At 40.3% G+C, this 19312-nt stretch overlaps 1 protein-coding gene across 1 annotated transcript in view; it reads right to left on the bottom strand.

The window, feature by feature from the left end:
• Positions 1-18991, bottom strand: part of LOC126203890 (uncharacterized) — a 35832-nt gene extending 16841 nt beyond the window's left edge. The window contains exons 1-2 of the mRNA XM_049938273.1: positions 18866-18991; positions 904-1016 (exon numbers count right to left, since the gene is read on the bottom strand). Of these exons, the coding sequence (XP_049794230.1) occupies positions 904-1016; positions 18866-18898 (146 nt within the window). The 5' untranslated portion in view covers positions 18899-18991. The remainder of the gene's footprint in view (positions 1-903; positions 1017-18865) is intronic.
• Between the last annotated feature and the right edge of the window lie 321 nt (positions 18992-19312).

Below are 19312 nucleotides of genomic sequence, written 5' to 3'. Positions count from 1 at the left end.
AAAACATCTTCTCTGAGATGTAGGTAGTTCCCACGATGAACCAAAAATTGCTTCATTATTTATCTCTCATCAGATAAATGAACTAATAGACAGCATAATAAAACTAACTATGTAATGACTACTACATTGCTGTAGTACCTACACATTATTATTACTACTACTACTACTACTACTATTATTGTTATTATTATCATTATTAGCAGTGGTCGGACACAATGCGCAGACAGCCTGAAATCTTTCAGTTTCTATAAGGAGATCATTAATCAACCGATTTACAAACACTAAGTATAGGGTACACATTTTAACTTGGTGTATTTTAAATGGTAGTGCAGAGTATGCGTGTAGAAGTGCTGCTAGGGAGAGGAGTGGTGCAGAGGAAGCATGTCTTGTGTCTTGCAAGCAGTGTGTACCATCAGTGTGAGCAGTTAGCTTTCTTTTCTGAGAAGGAGTTGTAGGTAGCACTTGCAATGCCCTGGGAATTGCTTCACACACACACACACACACACACACACACACACACACACACACACACACGCCAGATGTTTCACATCCTGACTTACACAATCTATTTTATTACAGGTCTTCAGTATTTCGTCATTTTTTGTAGAAACTCTATACAAATATCATGCATAGCAGTACAGATTAATAGGTATCCACCCAAGGAGGAGAAAATACAGTATATATTTCTGGAATTATAAAGCTTACAAATGCATGCCTTGCAATAGCAATGAAAGAAAAAAACAAAATGTGGTTACATCTGAAGACTTGTTAAGAATGTGGGTCAAATAGGGTCTCACACCTAACCCCACAGCATAATAAATAAATTCTACAAGCTATTTCATCCTTTTATGCAGGAAGGTTATCTCTGAACATTAAGTAACGCCTATTGTAGTGATTACTTACTTATTGATTTTTGAAGGACTGTCTGTGAGATCAATGAATGCAACTGTCTTTGGTACAGTTCTTGCCACACGTTTTGAGTGTCTGGGTGTCATAATGCCATCAGCTATAACCTTCTGCAAAAGGGAATACAAATGTAGTAAGAGCAAGTACGTTCTTATGAAGGCATCAGCATGGTACTTGGAAAGTAAATAAAAAAATGAACTATTTCATCATAGATTTCAAAATTAGCACACAGTGTACTGGATAACCCAATTTTCTGCTTCATTCCCATACATTCAACAGCATCATACACAAAAACTAGTATTAAATTAAATTATATTCAAAACTACAGCTAGTTGATTTCACCACCAACATTTTTTATATCTATGACAAAGTCTCTCAGATAATTTGTGATTATTTTTTTTATACTTCAAACGTATTTTTCAATTTATCAGAATAAATAGGGGAGAGAACCCAGATTCACAAGAAAGTATTTTAAGAAGTGAAAGCAAGGCAATGTTAAATCACTGCCTGGTAACTAGTACTTTAATAACATAGTTTATTAACGAAGATGGTAATGAGTTCCAAGGCCATGGCAGTTTGAAATCTGCCTTTTTGCATGCAATAAATGTTTGTTTATTGTTTTTTCTCCAAAGCACTGTTCTTACCCAGAGCTGTTCTGGATTTTTATAATGGAGAATGAATTTTCTGCATAATTAGTTCCTTTACATTGATCTTCAGTTCTACAATACCTGCACTTTTTAATGCTTTTGAGTGCATTTTCTTTTTCACTGTTAATTTTCTTAATACGACAATATTATGAAAAGGATAGTTGCTGAGTCGCAGATAACTGCCTGAGACTGTAGTCATGTGTGTAAGAAGTTGCATTTGCATAAGTGTGTGTGTGTGTGTGTGTGTGTGTATTTTTGACAACGACCTTGTTGGCTGAAAGCTTATTTTGTGACAGTCTTTTTGTTGTGCCTATCTGTGACTCAGCGTATCCATTATACGGTGAGTAGCAACTATCCTTTTTATAATATTGTTACATCCTAGATTTTCCATTGTTTGATTTTCTTAATTTTAGGTACATTGTTTCAGAGCTGGGTTGGCCTATCACATGATCACTTCACATCACTTGAAATGTGATTGTGAAATACATGTTTCTCCAGTTATATTATGTACACACTCTTGAGTAGTATAAGATGTTTACTTGTGAAAGAAATAGCTGATCATTGATCACCTGTACATCAGACATTGCTGCAAAGTACTGCTCGGTAAATTATTGTACCAGATTATTATGACAAACTAATGAAAATAAACTGTGATACAGCAATGGGCACCGCACCACTCTATACCCACCTATTCATGGACCATATAGAGGAATCCTTCCTAACCACACGGAATCCTGAACTCCTCACATGGTACACATTCACTGATGACATCTTCATGATATGGACTAGGGATCAGGACACCCTGTCCACATTTCTCCAGAACACAACACCTCCCCTATTTGCTTAACTTGGTCCTCCTCAACCCAATAAACCACCTCCCTCGATGTTGACCTCCGCCTCAAAAATGTCTACATCATTACCGCTATCCATAACAAACTTACCAATCATCAGCAATACCTCCACTTCGACAGCTGCAATCCATACAGCCTAGCCACTCGTGGCTGTCACATCTTCAGTGACAAGCAATCTCTCTTGAAATATACCAAGAGACTCACCGAACCCTTCACAGACTGTAACTACCCTCCCAACCTTGTACAGAAACAGGTCTCTTGTGACTTATCTCTCCAGTCAGCCACTGCCTCCCAAAGCCCACCATTCAGTCACAGAGGAGCATTCCCCTCATGATTTAGTACCATCCAGGACTGGAGTAACTGAATCACATTCTCCACCAGGGTTTTGACTACTACTTGTTGTGCCCTGAAATGAGGAATGTTCTACCCACTATCCTCACCATCCCCCCACAGTGGTATTCCACCATCCATCGAACTGACACAATATCCTTGTCCATCTCTAGCCCACCTCTGCTCCCAAACCTTTGTCCCATGGCTCATATCCCTGCAACAGACCTAGACACAAGACCTGTCCCATACATCCTCCCACTATTACCTATTTCAGCACTGTCACAAGCATCTCCTGCCCCCATCAAGGGCAGGGCCACCTGCAAAAGCAGCCAGGTGATCTACCAACTACGTTGCAGCCACTGTGCGACTTTCTACGATCGCATGACAACTAACAAGCTGTCTGTCCACAGGAATGGCCAACACAAAACTGTGGCTATGAGACAGCTGGACCACCCAGTTGCTAAGCACACTGCCCAACACAATGTTCTTAATCTTAATAACTTCTCCACAGCCTGTGCTATGTGGTTCCTTCCTACCAACACGAGCTTTTCTGAATTTTGCAGGTGGGAACTCTGCCTGCAATGTATTCTACACTCCTGGAAATTGAAATAAGAACACCGTGAATTCATTGTCCCAGGAAGGGGAAACTTTATTGACACATTCCTGGGGTCAGATACATCACATGATCACACTGACAGAACCACAGGCACATAGACACAGGCAACAGAGCATGCACAATGTCAGCACTAGTACAGTGTATATCCACCTTTCGCAGCAATGCAGGCTGCTATTCTCCCATGGAGACGATCGTAGAGATGCTGGATGTAGTCCTGTGGAATGGCTTGCCATGCCATTTCCACCTGGCGCCTCAGTTGGACCCGCGTTCATGCTGGACGTGCAGACCGCGTGAGACGACGCTTCATCCAGTCCCAAACATGCTCAATGGGGGACAGATCCGGAGATCTTGCTGGCCAGGGTAGTTGCCTTATACCTTCTAGAGCACGTTGGGTGGCACGGGATACATGCGGACGTGCATTGTCCTGTTGGAACAGCAAGTTCCCTTGCCGGTCTAGGAATGGTAGAACGATGGGTTCGATGACGGTTTGGATGTACCGTGCACTATTCAGTGTCCCCTCGACGATCACCAGTGGTGTACGGCCAGTGTAGGAGATCGCTCCCCACACCATGATGCCGGGTGTTGGCCCTGTGTGCCTCGGTCGTATGCAGTCCTGATTGTGGCGCTCACCTGCACGGCGCCAAACACGCATACGACCATCATTGGCACCAAGGCAGAAGCGACTCTCATCGCTGAAGACGACACGTCTCCATTCGTCCCTCCATTCACGCCTGTCGCGACACCACTGGAGGCGGGCTGCACGATGTTGGGGCGTGAGCGGAAGACGGCCTAACGGTGTGCGGGACCGTAGCCCAGCTTCATGGAGACGGTTGCGAATGGTCCTCGCCGATACCCCAGGAGCAACAGTGTCCCTAATTTGCTGGGAAGTGGCGGTGCGGTCCCCTACGGCACTGCGTAGGATCCTACGGTCTTGGCGTGCATCCGTGCGTCGCTGCGGTCCGGTCCCAGGTCGACGGGCACGTGCACCTTCCGCCGACCACTGGCGACAACATCGATGTACTGTGGAGACCTCACGCCCCACGTGTTGAGCAATTCGGCGGTACGTCCACCCGGCCTCCCGCATGCCCACTATACGCCCTCGCTCAAAGTCCGTCAACTGCACATACGGTTCACGACCACGCTGTCGCGGCATGCTACCAGTGTTAAAGACTGCGATGGAGCTCCGTATGCCACGGCAAACTGGCTGACACTGACGGCGGCGGTGCACAAATGCTGCGCAGCTAGCGCCATTCGACGGCCAACACCGCGGTTCCTGGTGTGTCCGCTGTGCCGTGCGTGTGATCATTGCTTGTACAGCCCTCTCGCAGTGTCCGGAGCAAGTATGGTGGGTCTGACACACCGGTGTCAATGTGTTCTTTTTTCCATTTTCAGGAGTGTATGTTCCTGTAACCCTTCTGGCCTCAATCTTCAGTAATCATTGTTCTTCACCCACATATCCCATCCCCTTCCCTGTTTTCACTCTAGTACTATACGGTCTTCAATTGCAACTGCACCCAAAGTTTGTAACTTCTCTCCTCCCCACCCCCCGCCCCCCTCTGGATCTCCCAACTGCACCCAGCTGACCTACCTCTGTCCACCTTGTTCCCGTACGCTCCCACAAGCAGCACTTTATCGTTCCCCGTCCCTACACTGCCATCCCTCCCCCTCCCCACCCTAAGCTCATCCTTATCCCCACAATCCAGACTGCTTCTCCCATCATGTACAGTTCCTCACAGCCTGGCCTTGGCAGCCATGACAGTGGTCATGTGTATGTGAGCTGTTTTGCGTGAATGTGTGTGTATGTTGTCCATTTCAAAATAAGGCCTTCTGGCTGAAAGCTTGTGTGTTAATTGTCTTTTTGTTGTGCCTGTCTGGGACTCAACATCTCCTCTATAAGGTGAGAAGCAATCTATCCTTTTCGAATATTGTCATTATTCCAGCCTGGATTTTCAATTTTTTAGTGAAAAAATGAAAATTTTCAAGTTTATCAATATGGACAAACTACAAACATATCAATACGGACAAACTACAAACAAACTGCAGGGTAAGTGATACAACACAGATTTGAAACTCATTGTGTTGCATAGAATTACTAAATAACATACTGTGATTCAGTATGTTTATTGGGATTTTCAAGATCACATAGGGATTGTAAGGATATGATTAGAATAATTACTGCAGGCACAGAGGCATTCAAACAATTATTCTTCCTGTGCTCCTAATGTGAATGGAATATGAATCAGTTCAAAAAATTCCGGAACAGTTGTAATTTTGCACCAATGGTGTGTTGGGGCGAAATGCGATTGACATCCCTGCACACGCCTGTGTTTAATGTGTAAATGCCGGAAGTTTCATTACTGTATGTCTGTTAGTTATTGTTCAGTGTTGTATTGAGTAAAATGCTGTGTTGCACATTTTGTGAATTTCGAGATGGCATAGTTAGAAGAGCAACGTGTCTGCATTAAAATTTTGTGTGAAATTCAAGAAAACCTTTAGAGATGAACGAAATGATGCAGGAAACCTATGGTGATGAGTGCTTAAGCAATACTCTGTGTTATGAATGGTTCACACTGATTAAAAATGGCCAGATGGAAGTTAAAGGTGACCTTCGTTCAGAATGCCCTTCAGTGTCTACTGACAATGCTCACGTCAGGAACGACAATGACATTGTGTGTGCCAATCTAAGACTGATTATTCAAGAGATTGCATTGCAGAAGAATGTAACAGTTCAGTTGGATCATGTCATGAAATCCTAACACAGCATCTTAGAATGCATTATGTTGCTGCCAAGTTCATCTGATGGTTCATGAGTCATGTGCTGCCTCATCCTCTGCCCTCTCCAGAACTTGCCCCTGGGGACGCCTTTCTTTTATTTCCAAAGTTGAAAACCCCATTGGAAGGATGAAGATTTGCAAAGATAGACAAGACAGAAGAAAATTTGCAGACTGTGCTTCACGTGATCCAGTAATAAACGTATCAAAACTACTTCTGGAAGCGGAAATGACGTTAGGAGTTGTGTATCAATTGGGAGGAGAGTATTTTGAAAGAAACCATGCACAATATGTAAAAGCTCAGCATAGAAAAAATTTGTGGGCAAAGTTTTGGAATTGTTTGAACAGACCTCATAAGAAGAAACCTCAACAACTGATACAACGGGGCGTACCCTCTGCCATACACCCCACAGTGGTTTGCAGAGTGTAGATGTAAATGTAGAATGCAATAGCAGAGGCATAGAATTACTCAGAATGCAATAGCAGAGGCATAGAATTACTCAGAGTTAAGAAAGTGTTGACTTAATTTAAATATAGAGTACATAAGTGTAGCTTTCATGTTCCAAACAAAATTTCCGTTTTTCTTTGTATTTAGGCAAAACTTTGACTGCATAAACTAAAAAAGGAAAAAATAGAGAATTCTGATATAAATGATAATATAACCTTATGTAAAGTTTTTCATTTAAAATACTTGACCAAACAGTGCACATTTGTTTCACTTTCATTGTATTTTGCAAGAGGGGTAACCATTATTTGATGCACTGCAGCGCAGACAACAAAAATATTTTGGAATATAAACAGCAAAATGTACATGTCCATGCCAAAAGGAGATGACTCAAAAGAATGACGACATGTAGGTAAGTTATGGATTCTTCCAAACCATATTGATGCACTGGGCAGCAAGCATGTAAGAACTGATGAATAGTGGTTCAACATACTTCGATTACAAATCATACCACTCGACTCTATTAATGCAATTGCAAGCTGCAGTGCTACGGGATTACTTACAATTACTCAGACTGGTTATGCTGAAAGACATAGTGACAGAGGAAAATTTAATGCTTCCACAATCCAATAGTGCATAACACATGTAGGCCTCGTTATTCCACCTTCATAAAGATTAATGTACAATGACAGTCACATCCATTTTCATTCTATTCAGTAGTAGATGAAGTGTTCTCTTTTTCATGAGATCTTTCTCTAAAAAAATTCTACAGAATATGAAAAAAATGCTTAAGTACAAGCTAAGCAGAAGAAGAAAAATGATTGAATGTGCAATTAGAGATGTTTTTCTACTTTCATCATCAATTTAATGTTAAATGCTGAGTCAATAAAAATATGATCTCTTGAAACTGAGAAATTACACTCACTGGCAACTTGCGCAGTGAGTTGCCTGGAAATGGTCACAAGCTGGTTACTAACAAATTTCTAACTGGTATTGTCATGTGCAGCATACCACAGCACAATATAGGAGGTGAATGCCCAGCAATCAACTTCCAATTTGTGTAGTAAGTAATTCCCCTTTGGGTAGTCTTGCAGTTACTACCCCCAGAAATAAGTGAAGTGATCATCATTTAACAAAACTGTTGACGACACTCCATTCCATACAGCAAGAGAAAGCCCAAGACAGCTGGCAACATTGCTGTCAACTTTCAACTGCAAAGTGCATAAGGCTGCCATCAATACTGACTGAAGAACAGCCACCTAAAACTCCATCAACACTGTGGTGCCACTGTTTTTGTCCTGCGGCTGGTTTGATGCAGCTCTCCATGTTACTCTATCCTGTGCAAGCTGCTTCATCTCCCACTACCTACTGCAGCCTACATCATTCTGAAACTGCTTAGTATATTCATCTCTTTGTCTCCCTCTATGATTTTTACCCTCCACGCTGCCCTCCAATACTAAACTGGTGATCCCTTGATGCCTCAAAACATGTCCTACCAACCAATCCCTTCTTCTAGTCAAGTTGTGCCACAAACTCCTCTTCTCCCCAATTCTATTCAATACCTCCTCATTAGTTATGTGATCTACCCATCTAATCTTCAGCATTCCTCTGTAGTACCACATTTAGAAAGCTTCTATTCTCTTCTTGTCTAAACTATTTAGCGTCCACGTTTCACTTCCATACATGGCTACACTCCATACAAATACTTTTAGAAACGACTTCCTGACACTTAAATCTATACTCGATGTTAACAAATTTCTCTTCTTCAGAAACGCTTTCCTTTCCATTGCCAGTCTACATTTTACATCCTCTCTACTTCGACCATTATCAGTTATTTTGCTCCCTAAATAGCAAAACTCCAATACTACTTTAAGTGTCTCATTTCCTAATCTAATTCCCTCAGCATCACTCGACTACATTCCATTATCCTCATTTTGGTTTTGTTGATGTTCATCTTATATCCTCCTTTCAAGACACTGTCCATTCCGTTCAACTGCTCTCCCAAGTCCTTTGATCTCTCTGACAGAATTACAATCTCATCAGCGAACCTTAAAGTTTTTATTCCTTCTCCATGGATTTTAATACCTACTCCGAATTTTTCTTTTGTTTCCTTCACTGCTTGCTCAATATACAGATTGAATAACATCGGGGAGAGGCTACAACCCTGTCTCACTCCCTTCCCAACCACTGCTTCCCTTTCATGTTCCTCAACTCTTATAACTGCCATCTGGTTTCTGTACAAATTGTAAATAGCCTTTCGCTCCCTGTATTTTACCCCTGCCACCTTTAGAATTTGAAAGAGTATTCCAGTCAACATTGTCAAAAGCTTTCTCTAAGTCTACAAATGCTAGAAACGTAGGTTTGCCTTTTGTTAATCTAGCTTCTAAGATAAGCCGTAGGGTCAGTATTGCCTCACGTGTTGCAACATTTCTACGGAATCCAAACTGATCTTCCCCGAGGTCGGCTTCTACCAGTTTTTCCATTCGTCTGTAAAGAATTCGCGTTAGTATTTTGCAGCCGTGACTTATTAAACTGATAGTTCGGTAATTTTCACATCTGTCAACACCTGCTTTCTTTAGGATTGCAATTATTATATTCTTCTTGAATTCTGAGGGTATTTTGGCTGTCTGATACATTTTGCTCACCAGATGGTAGAGTTTTGTCAGGACTGGCTCTCCCAAGGCTGTCTGTAGTTCTAATGGAATGCTGTCTACTCCCAGGTTCTTGCTTCAACTTTTCTTTCAGTGCTCTGTCAACCTCTTCACCCAGTATCATATCTCCCATTTCATCTTCATCTACATCCTCTTCCATTTCCATAATACTGTCCTGAAGTACATCGCCCTTGTATAAACCCTCTATATACTCCTTCCACCTTTCTGCCTTCCCTTCTTTGCTTAGAACTGGGTTGCCATCTGAGCTCTTGATATTCATACAAGTGGTTCTCTTCTCTCCAAAGGTCTCTTTAATTTTCCTGTAGGCAGTATCTATCTTACCCCTAGTGAGACAAGCCTCTACCTCCTTACATTTGTCCTCTAGCCATCCCTGCTTAGCCATTTTGCACTTTCTGTCGATCTCATTTTTGAGACGTTTGTATTCCCTTTTGCCAGCTTCATTTACTGCATTTTTATATTTTCTCCTTTCATCAATTAAATTCAATATTTCTTCTGTTACCCAAGGATTTCTATTAGCCCTCGTCTTTTTACCTACTTGATCCTCTGCTGCCTTCACTACTTCATCCCTCAGAGCTACCCATTCTTCTTCTACTGTATTTCTTTCCCCCATTCCTGTCAATTGTTCCCTTATGCTCTCCCTGAAACTCTCTACAACCTCTGGTTCTTTCAGTTTATCCAGGTCCCATCTCCTTAAATTCCCACCTTTTTGCAGTTCCTTCAGTTTTAATCTGCAGTTCATAACCAATAGATTGTGGTCAGAATCCACATCTGCCCCTGGAAATGTCTTACAATTTAAAACCTGGTTCCTAAATCTCTGTCTTACCATTATATAATCTATCTGATACCTTTTAGTATCTCCAGGGTTCTTCCATGTATACAACCTTCTTTCATGATTCTTGAACCAAGTGTTAGCTATGATTAAGTTATGTTCTGTGCAAAATTCTACCAGGCGGCTTCCTCTCATTTCTTCCTCCCAATCCATATTCACCCACCATGTTTCCTTCTCTCCCTTTTCCTACTCTCGAATTCCAGTCACCCATAACTATTAAATTTTCGTCTCCCTTCACTACCTGAATAATTTCTTTTATCTCATCATACAGTGCTTCCATTTCTTCATCATCTGCAGAGCTAGTTGGCATATAAACTTGTACTACTGTAGAAGGCGCGGGCTTCGTGTCTATCTTGGCCACAATAATGCGTTCACTATGCTGTTTGTAGTAGCTTACCCGCACTCCTATTTTTTTATTCATTATTAAACCGACGCCTGCATTACCCCTATTTGATTTTGTATTTATAACCCTGTATTCACCTGACCGAAAGTCTTGTTCCTCCTGCCACCGAACTTCACTAATTCCCACTATATCTAACTTTAAGTTATCCATTTCCCTTTTTAAATTTTCTAACCTACCTGCCCGATTAAGGGATCTGACATTACACGCTCCGATTTGTAGAACGTCAGTTTTTTTTATTTTCTTTTTTATTTTCTTTTTTCTTTTCTTTTTTTTTTCTTTCCTCCTGATAACGATGTTCTCTTACGTAGGCCCCGCCCGGAGATCCAAATGGGGGACTATTTTACCTCCGGAATATTTTACCCAAGAGGATGCCATCATCATTTAACCATACAGTAAAGCTGCATGCCCTTCAGTGGTTAGTGTTACAATGCCAGATCAGTCAATCATCCAGACTGTTGCCCCTGCAACTACTGAAAAGGCTGCTGTCCTCCTTCAGGAACCAAACGTTTGTATGGCCTCTCAACAGATACCCCTCTGTTGTGGTTGCACCTACGGTACGGCTATCTGTATTGCTGAGGCACGCAAGCCTCCCCACCAACGGCAAGGTCTATGGTATCGGGGCTGGGGGGGCTGTGCTATTATAGAAACATAAACATAATTGCATTATGTGATTGGCCGTAGTAGGTACATACAGCAACTATGCAATGCACATTTAAACTGTCACCTATCATCTCTGGCTGAATGGAACTATATCGTTAAGCATAGATTTTATTGTCTACCATTTTGAATGAGCTAAAGATATAATGGGGGAGGAAATAGTCATAATCTATTTTATCTCCTTTCTTCTACAACCTCACTTCATTATTTGTAGGTGAAATAATAATGGGTGTATTGGTGGACACTGCCTATGGCCTCCAGGAGTAACTAAAACTAAATGGTGGAGATGTATCCACACAATGTAGCGCAGTGATGAACAGAGCAGATAACTTCAAGAAATCAAGAACTTTATCTACAAATGAATTGAACACACATTACAAAATAAATGTTTTCATTTAAGTACAGGCTGGTTGCTGGGAATACCATATGTTTCAACCACACAACCTGTCACATGGGTAAAATAATTTGTTCTCTGACATGTATTCAGCATACCTGTGTGTCCATAATGTGGGATATGATGTTGTCTATGTCCACTTTATACTCTAAAAACTACTATGAAGTGCATGGCAAAGGGTACTTCTATTCTACCATGTACTACAGTTTCTATCCAGTCCATGTGTAGTATATTAATAACCTGATAGATGATATCAATAGCAATCTCGACATGGAAAGAACAACTGCTTACATGCTTCTGTGAATGCAGTAATTAGCCTGATCTTGTCCTTCACAGGTCCTATGAGATTTCTGTCTTAGTACTTGTGTCTGAAACTTTGTGTTTTTTGTCAGATAGCTGGTGTCTATTTTCAAGTGTTCACCTATTCACATTTTTCAGCATCTCCATGATATCTCCAGTGGGTCAAACAACAAGCATATGACCATGTGTGCTGCCCTTCTTTTTATACAGTCAACAATGTTTGGTATGTGTCACATACATGTAAGCAATATTTCAGGATGTGTTGCACGAGTGTTCTGTAAGCATTCTTCTTTGTAGACTGTACACACTTTCCCAGCAACCCACCACCAAACTGAGGTCTGTCACCTGCTTTACATATTATGAGGCCAAATTGATCATTCCATTTCATATCTCTACAAAATGTTATACCCAGGCATTTGTAGGAGCTGACTGATTCCAATTATGTCTCACTGATACTGTAGTCTTAAGGTACATTTTTTTTGCATTTTTGAAGTGCACATTTCTGAACATTTAAATCAAGTTGCCAATGTCTGCACCACATTAAAATCTTATCAAGAATGGTCTGAATGTTTATGCAGACTTTTTTTCAAATCATATTTCACTGTAGATAACTGCATCGTTACAAAAAGCCTGAGGTTAACAATATTAGCATTATCTATCAGGTCATTAATACACAACATGAGCAGCAAGGTACCAACACGCTTCCCTGGGAGCACATCTGAAGGTGCTTATATATTTGTCATCAACTCACTGTCTAACGGAACATGCCATATTCTAGCTACCAATTGATTTCCAATCCAATCACAGATTTTGTTCGATACCAATTATTACTGCACTTTCATTAGTATGTGCTGATATAGTACTGAACCAAATGCTTTTCGGAAGTCAAGAAAAACTGTGTCTACAGTTAACTGCTGTGTCTCTAAAGAAAATGGTTTTATGTAAATGTATAAAATTATCCTCAGCCTCTGTAGTTAGTTTTATCTTTATCATGCTGCCTTTCAAACAAGATTTTAATGAAACTATGAAAGGGTGCAGAAATTTTGAGATTAAAAACCCTGATATATATGTGAAAGTTATCAGCCTTAAATTTCCGCTCCCTCAATGTCGAGTATGAATGAGTAAATACATCAAGTTATAATATCATTCTTGTACTGATTGCATATGACATTTGTCTTAGTGTGAAATTTTATATCTTCTGTTTGATGTGTTTGTTGGGCTAAGGGCAGCAATTAGGGTGCAGTAGCCAACATTTTGACATCAGAGCAAGTGCAGCAGAGAAATCTCATCGCCAACCACAGCTTCTAGGAATACGCCGAATGGAAAATTCTGTGAACCCAAATTAACAATGGAAAGGAAGAGAACATAAATCTTGAATGTATAATCAATCCCTCTCTCATTCAAAGTCTCTTGCTAACCCTCTTATGAGAGTATCTTATGAGAGATAACTTGTGTACCCAAGTTTGGGAATAAGATATTTTGTTAACACTAACTGCAAGTGTACTGCTTTGAATAGATTTAATAAACAACTATTTTTGTGGTATACTATGCTTCATGAAATGTACGAGAGTACTGCATGACAAACCCTGGTCACAGCTGAACACAGTTTAACTAATACAAATTCATACGACATCACTGTAATTATGTGGTGTGGAGGGAAGGGAAGAAAAACCTGATTCTTTCCCTTATTGCTGTTTCATTCGCTTTCTGATAATTCAATTTCTATCCTTTCATTATTAGCATTAGATATAAGGATGCTACTCCCCTTACTCTCCGATTAACCTGCTACATACTTTATGGACAGCCCCACTACAATTAAAGTTCATTTAGAGTTACGTTTGATTCCTAATTTACAATTTCACCGACATTTATTTGCAGAGAAAAGGTTTCCATTTTTTCTTCCGTGACATAGGTTAACGAATTTTGAGAATTTCATTCTAGAATAAGCCGAAACATAAACAATTCCAGTATTTTTATCATAACTTTTAACAGAATATGAAAGCTATTCCTCAAATTTCTGTATTAAGAAGAAGCTGGGAACAAACTGAAATGAACATACATCCTAGAGAAAACAAAGCCTTTAGAAATGCAACCAACTGTTCTCAATTGCTACCATTATGGGCCGAACCACAATGAGAAATAGGTCATGTTATGGGACGTTCTATTCGAATTACAAAATCAGTTCCTGAGAACATCATGAACACACTGTAATTAAGAACATAGTTCTTATTTCTTGGATTGCCCAACACTAATGTACCAAGCACAACAACAAGAATTTGTCTAATACATCTTTGATTTGGTGATGAGATATGTAGCTCTTAAAGAAATTTTTGAGGAAATTCAGAGAACATTGGTTTTGTGTCAGCAATTATACAATGGTTGCTCTCAAGCTGCTTATAACTTAGAATTATCCTAGTGTAATGTAAAATTCCTTTATTTAAATACTTTTCATAAGTGATAATTTCCATAACAATGACTATTGACAACATAAAAACACAATTACAAATTAATAAAGATGATGTTCCTACATCATCATCATCAGGGACTAGACAGAATTACTTAAAGGTGCATAGTAAGTGATCCCACGAGTTAGCACCAAGATGAAATTTTAGTGACTGGTCTTGTGCCTCACAGGAATTATGAGGAAACTATTTACAATGACATACAATTTCAACAGCACAAGATGGCTGAAATCCTTCTAAAGCAAAAGTGCCTGTGTCCAATGCAAATAGTCTAGCTTCTTCTGTTACAGTTTCCATTGTTGTTGTTGTGGTCTTCAGTCCTGAGACTGGTTTGCTGCATATCTGTCCAGATGTACTAGAACAAAATTTCTTACAATGTTGAATTCTGTCTTTCACTGTGGCACGTCCCAGGCTTCTCGATCAGCTTAGTACAGTAACAGTAAACAAGAAGTCTACTATAGCACTCTTCTAGAAGACAAAAACTGTGGAGCTTCAGCATGTCCTTAAGGAAAAGGGCATGCAGAAATGTTTTAAACTGTGGAAGGAACGAACATAAGTTCAATTATACTAACTGCTCATCCACTGCCACTGAGGTGATTGATTTTAAACTTACAACAGTGTAGGGACACAGTTCAAGGTTAAGAGTGCCTTGCACTAATAAGATATGGCAAACAGTTCCTTAATGTAAACAGCCGAGTTTCTTATTTATTTTACATTATATGATAATAGTAGAATATCTTCACTGATCAGTGTGTTGCATCAACAAGGGCAAGGGAATGTAAGATGAACATTTTATGGACGCAAACACTGCCACTGAGATCAGCCTACAAAATATTCTTAATTCTGCAACTCCATGATTACATGGGTATCCCCACTCATGTCGATTACATCAATACCAAGCTTCAGTTTGAAAAACTGTGCAGTCTTCATCTTGCAATAAACGGTAAATCTCTGTAAAGGAGGGAGATCATTTTTCAGTATCATAATGATCTTTCCTGCATGGCAAATTTCACAATGGAACAACCTGGTATGTATGTCAATCCAGATCTGACTGTTACTAAGAAAAAAATATAAGTAGCTAGCTGATTGCCAATAAAAACTTTGTCATCAGCCAGCCTTATTTTTCCACAAAATTTGCACCACGTCACTCATGTGATCAGCCGAGTTAATGAAGCTAGCCTACAGGGTCACTGGTCCCCACATGCAGAGGATATCACGCCAATATGGTTCCACCAGAAGGAACAGGATAGTCAGCCAAACAGATCCATAAATGATTTAAGTAGTCCAATGAAACAGTGACTCGGGTCCAGAGGAATACAATGTACCTCTTGTTAACATGTGGGTTGGAGAGATGATCATGAATAGTCATCATCAAGAAGTTTCTAGTGTAATAGTTATAGCCTGTAAGCTGTTAATGGGTATCTCTAAATTAGTTACCCCTTTAGTGAATCTCACTTTGGCACAGAAAATGGTTCAAATGGCTCTGAGCACTATGCAACTTAACTTCTGAGCTCATCAGTCGCCTAGAACTTAGAACTAATTAAACCTAACTAACCTAAGGACATCACACACATCCATGCCCGAGGCAGGATTCGAACCTGCGACCGTAGCGGTCGCTCGGCTCCAGACTGTAGCGCCCAGAACCGCATGGCCACTCCGGCCGGCTTTGGCACAGAAAGAAGGGAAGCACAGGTATAAACTTTTAACAATCTTCTAATAGAAATTAGATGTGCTGTGTCTTTCAAACAAGACACAGCCAGAGCAAAAGCACCACAAGTGCAAAGATGCAAGCTGGTGCCAGTGCCAAAGACACTCGTCACTTGCGCAAGTTCCACCAGCACCACGGGCGGTGCTGAGGATGAAAATATTAACTTTGCCTCAGTCACTTACTGGCTGAGTACAACCTGCTAATGACCAGACAACAATGGACAGAAGCCTACTTGGATGATACAAGAGCAGCTCTCGCCGACTTGGTTATAGATCATCGTCCAGGACTGACTTAGACATGGAACGTTGTTTAGTGAACTCTTAGAGGTGAACAGACAGTTGTTGTAAATTGCATTTGTTATGTACTTAGCACTTAGCCACATACATACAGTGTTGCAGGCTTCATTATTCGACAAGTCACAAAGATAAGTTCACTTTTTTAACTCAATTGTGTGACTTTGTTACTAATTTGTTGGAGTGTTGTAGAACCTTTGCTCTCGTATCCTGTTACCCGACCTTGGGGCATAGCTGTCTAATAGGGGCAGGTAGAAATTGTCTTAGTGGTGTTCTGCACCAGAAGCCATTTCACGAACTCTCAAACCTGGCGTAACGTAACAACAATGGCAACATTCGGCCTCCACAGCAGTAGTGACGAGGCCTTTACAAAACTGGGGACGAGGGTTTACAAAAATACGTCTGCCACAGAATGGAAGTGTTTTCACAAATGCAGATTACAGTAATCTCTCCTTGACTACTCCTATACTATAGAGGATTCTTCTTATAAATGTAGCATATGATGGCTATTTACAGTTTTTTTTTCCTTAAAAAGATCTCCTCTGCAGTATGCAAATACTAGATAGGGAGAAACATCTTAATTTACAACCACTTCTGCTGCCAGTCAGATATTTTATTTCCATGGGGATATGTATAGGATGGCCACTTAGTCTCACCAATAGTTTTTCCTGATTGATATTCCGAATTTTTCTGAAAAAGTTATGTAATATACATGGGCAAGTTTTACTCTGTAAGTTTTCATGGGCACATATGATTTCTCTCTCTTCTTTTTCTGGAGTTGCCACATCATTTATTAGTGTCTGTTCAAAGTTCAGCTGGGATTAATATAGAAATATTAATATAAATGAATTTACAATAATTCTGTAATACTATGTCACAACTGTTAAAAAGAAAGCCTCTGAGGCAGCCAAACTTTAACATAAATTTCTTCAGTGGCAAAACTCTGAGCCGACAAAGTACGTTGCATTATGTCTTCTTCCATGACCTGATCTTGGACTAAAAGTACTACAGAGAACAGTAAATGTTTGATAAACTGCATTATCGTACGAACAGTTTAGGAAAGCAGATATGAAATGTATTGAATATAGCAGGAACTATGTCCTTATGGCTCATTTTCTTTCTGTCAGCCTTGTTTAAAAAAGTAATGTACTGAAAATAGTCTACATGGTACATTTTCTAAACGTTAATTTGTTAGTTAATGCTTCAAAAAGCGATTTAACGTATTATTGTGCTGTATGTAAAAGTACGTTAGGTTAAAACGATATCTACTTTTTTTTTTTTAATTAACACATGCGGATATGTCCACTGTGTCCTTTTTTAAGTGCGCCGCCCCAAAGTAAAGTTCTCGCACAGCATGGTCTAGACCTGGACAAGATTATTATGGCATCAACTGCAATTTATTGCGACCCGGCATAGTAAGACAGGCACAGGCGTCACCCGTTGTTCTCTAATCCGAATCAGGGCTTTAGAACGCGGCCGCCTCACAGGCGTGTCACACGACTCTTTTTCATGCATTCTAAGCACATTTCCTCGTGAGGGATCTGTGGTTATTTTGCACAGATGCTGAAACTTTCCATTTACATCCACATTCTCAAGGCACTTCTGAAAACATTCCGAAGTACTTTCTTTACATAAGTAAGCCAAATTTCGTCGTGAGCATTGAATATTCACGCCAACAGCAGACGCAATTTCCTTTTTTCAGAACAGAGGTAAAAATAAGACATTTTACGCAATTTTTAAAACTAAACGCATTCAAGAGTAAGCATTTTGAAACAGAGCAACAAAGGCAAACAGAGCCGCGCCAGATACGGACGTTAAAAACAATTCTGCTGCAGGATTTTTTCAGCCTTACTGTCAAAACGAGGCATTTCGAAACAGGACTGGAAAACCGATGACTTAGATTCTTGAGTACCTGAGGCAGTTTGTGTCTAAATAATCATCCAAATACTGAAACATGAATACAAAACAATATTTTAGCCACGATCCGTTTCGGTCCTTAAGGTTCCGAACTGTCTCAGGACGCCTGACAGGTTACTAGAAATGGCCTTGGGGGTCGAAACCGATAGTAGTCCAAAATAAAAGTGCAACTGATGACGACGTTTCCTTCAAAACCACTACAACAGCTGTGGAATTGTCATCAAGATGTTCTGAATGCTGTACAAAAACTTTACAAAACAATAGTATATTTGCAGTTTTATCAGCAGTTCTGCATGCTTAAGCTTATGTCCCCTAGATATCCCATCGTTAGCGTGGGCTGCCGCCATTCCATACCATGTCACTATGAGATACGGTGACAAACTACATGAGAAGTTACAGCAGGAATACGCTTCGAACTGTTGTCACTGAAATGAAACATCAATAGACTTTGATAGCAAATGATGCACCATGTTTCAAATCACATGCTTTTCATACCATGATCACTGCTATCTGTGAGCAATGCTTTGTGAGACAGTAAGGAAAGCACTAAACTGAAGATAAATTAGCAAAAGAATTGAGAATCCCGGATATTTAATGGTGTTGTACAAAACATGCAAGTTCAGATAAGGATCCGTATTTTTATTTAAAAAATTTAAAAGCCTACCTTGCTTTTGTGTGAATGATAGCTACGATACATGACAGTTTCTCACACTAACTTTTCACACTCACAATCATACTACGAGAATCGGTCTTGGAGCCGAAGAACTCGACGGGTTAACACGAAGATTCCCGAAGTTAGCGTGCGGACCGAAGTTGACAAGCGAGAAATATAACAATTCAATGTGCTTCTTCACCTTTCCTATGCGACTACAAAACAGACTGTTTACGAAGCATAATCTCAACTGATTTATATTAAAATGATAATACGTTTCCTTCGTCAACGAACAACGATTCTAAACGCCCCTGTGTCTCCAATTTCGTGGAGTCACCTACGAGGGGGCTTCAAAAAGTTAAGTTACGACATGTCGTCCCATGAAGACCATTTCCCAAGAGTGGCGTATTGTCATAAGAGAGTTCATGTTGTGGGTTTCCTGAAGGATCACTTTTGATG

This window comes from Schistocerca nitens, chromosome 9, assembly GCF_023898315.1.
Source record: "Schistocerca nitens isolate TAMUIC-IGC-003100 chromosome 9, iqSchNite1.1, whole genome shotgun sequence".
Classification (NCBI taxonomy): domain Eukaryota; kingdom Metazoa; phylum Arthropoda; class Insecta; order Orthoptera; family Acrididae; genus Schistocerca; species Schistocerca nitens.
The sequence above is the reverse complement of the archived record's forward strand: the minus strand, read 5'-3'. Positions and strand labels throughout refer to the sequence as shown.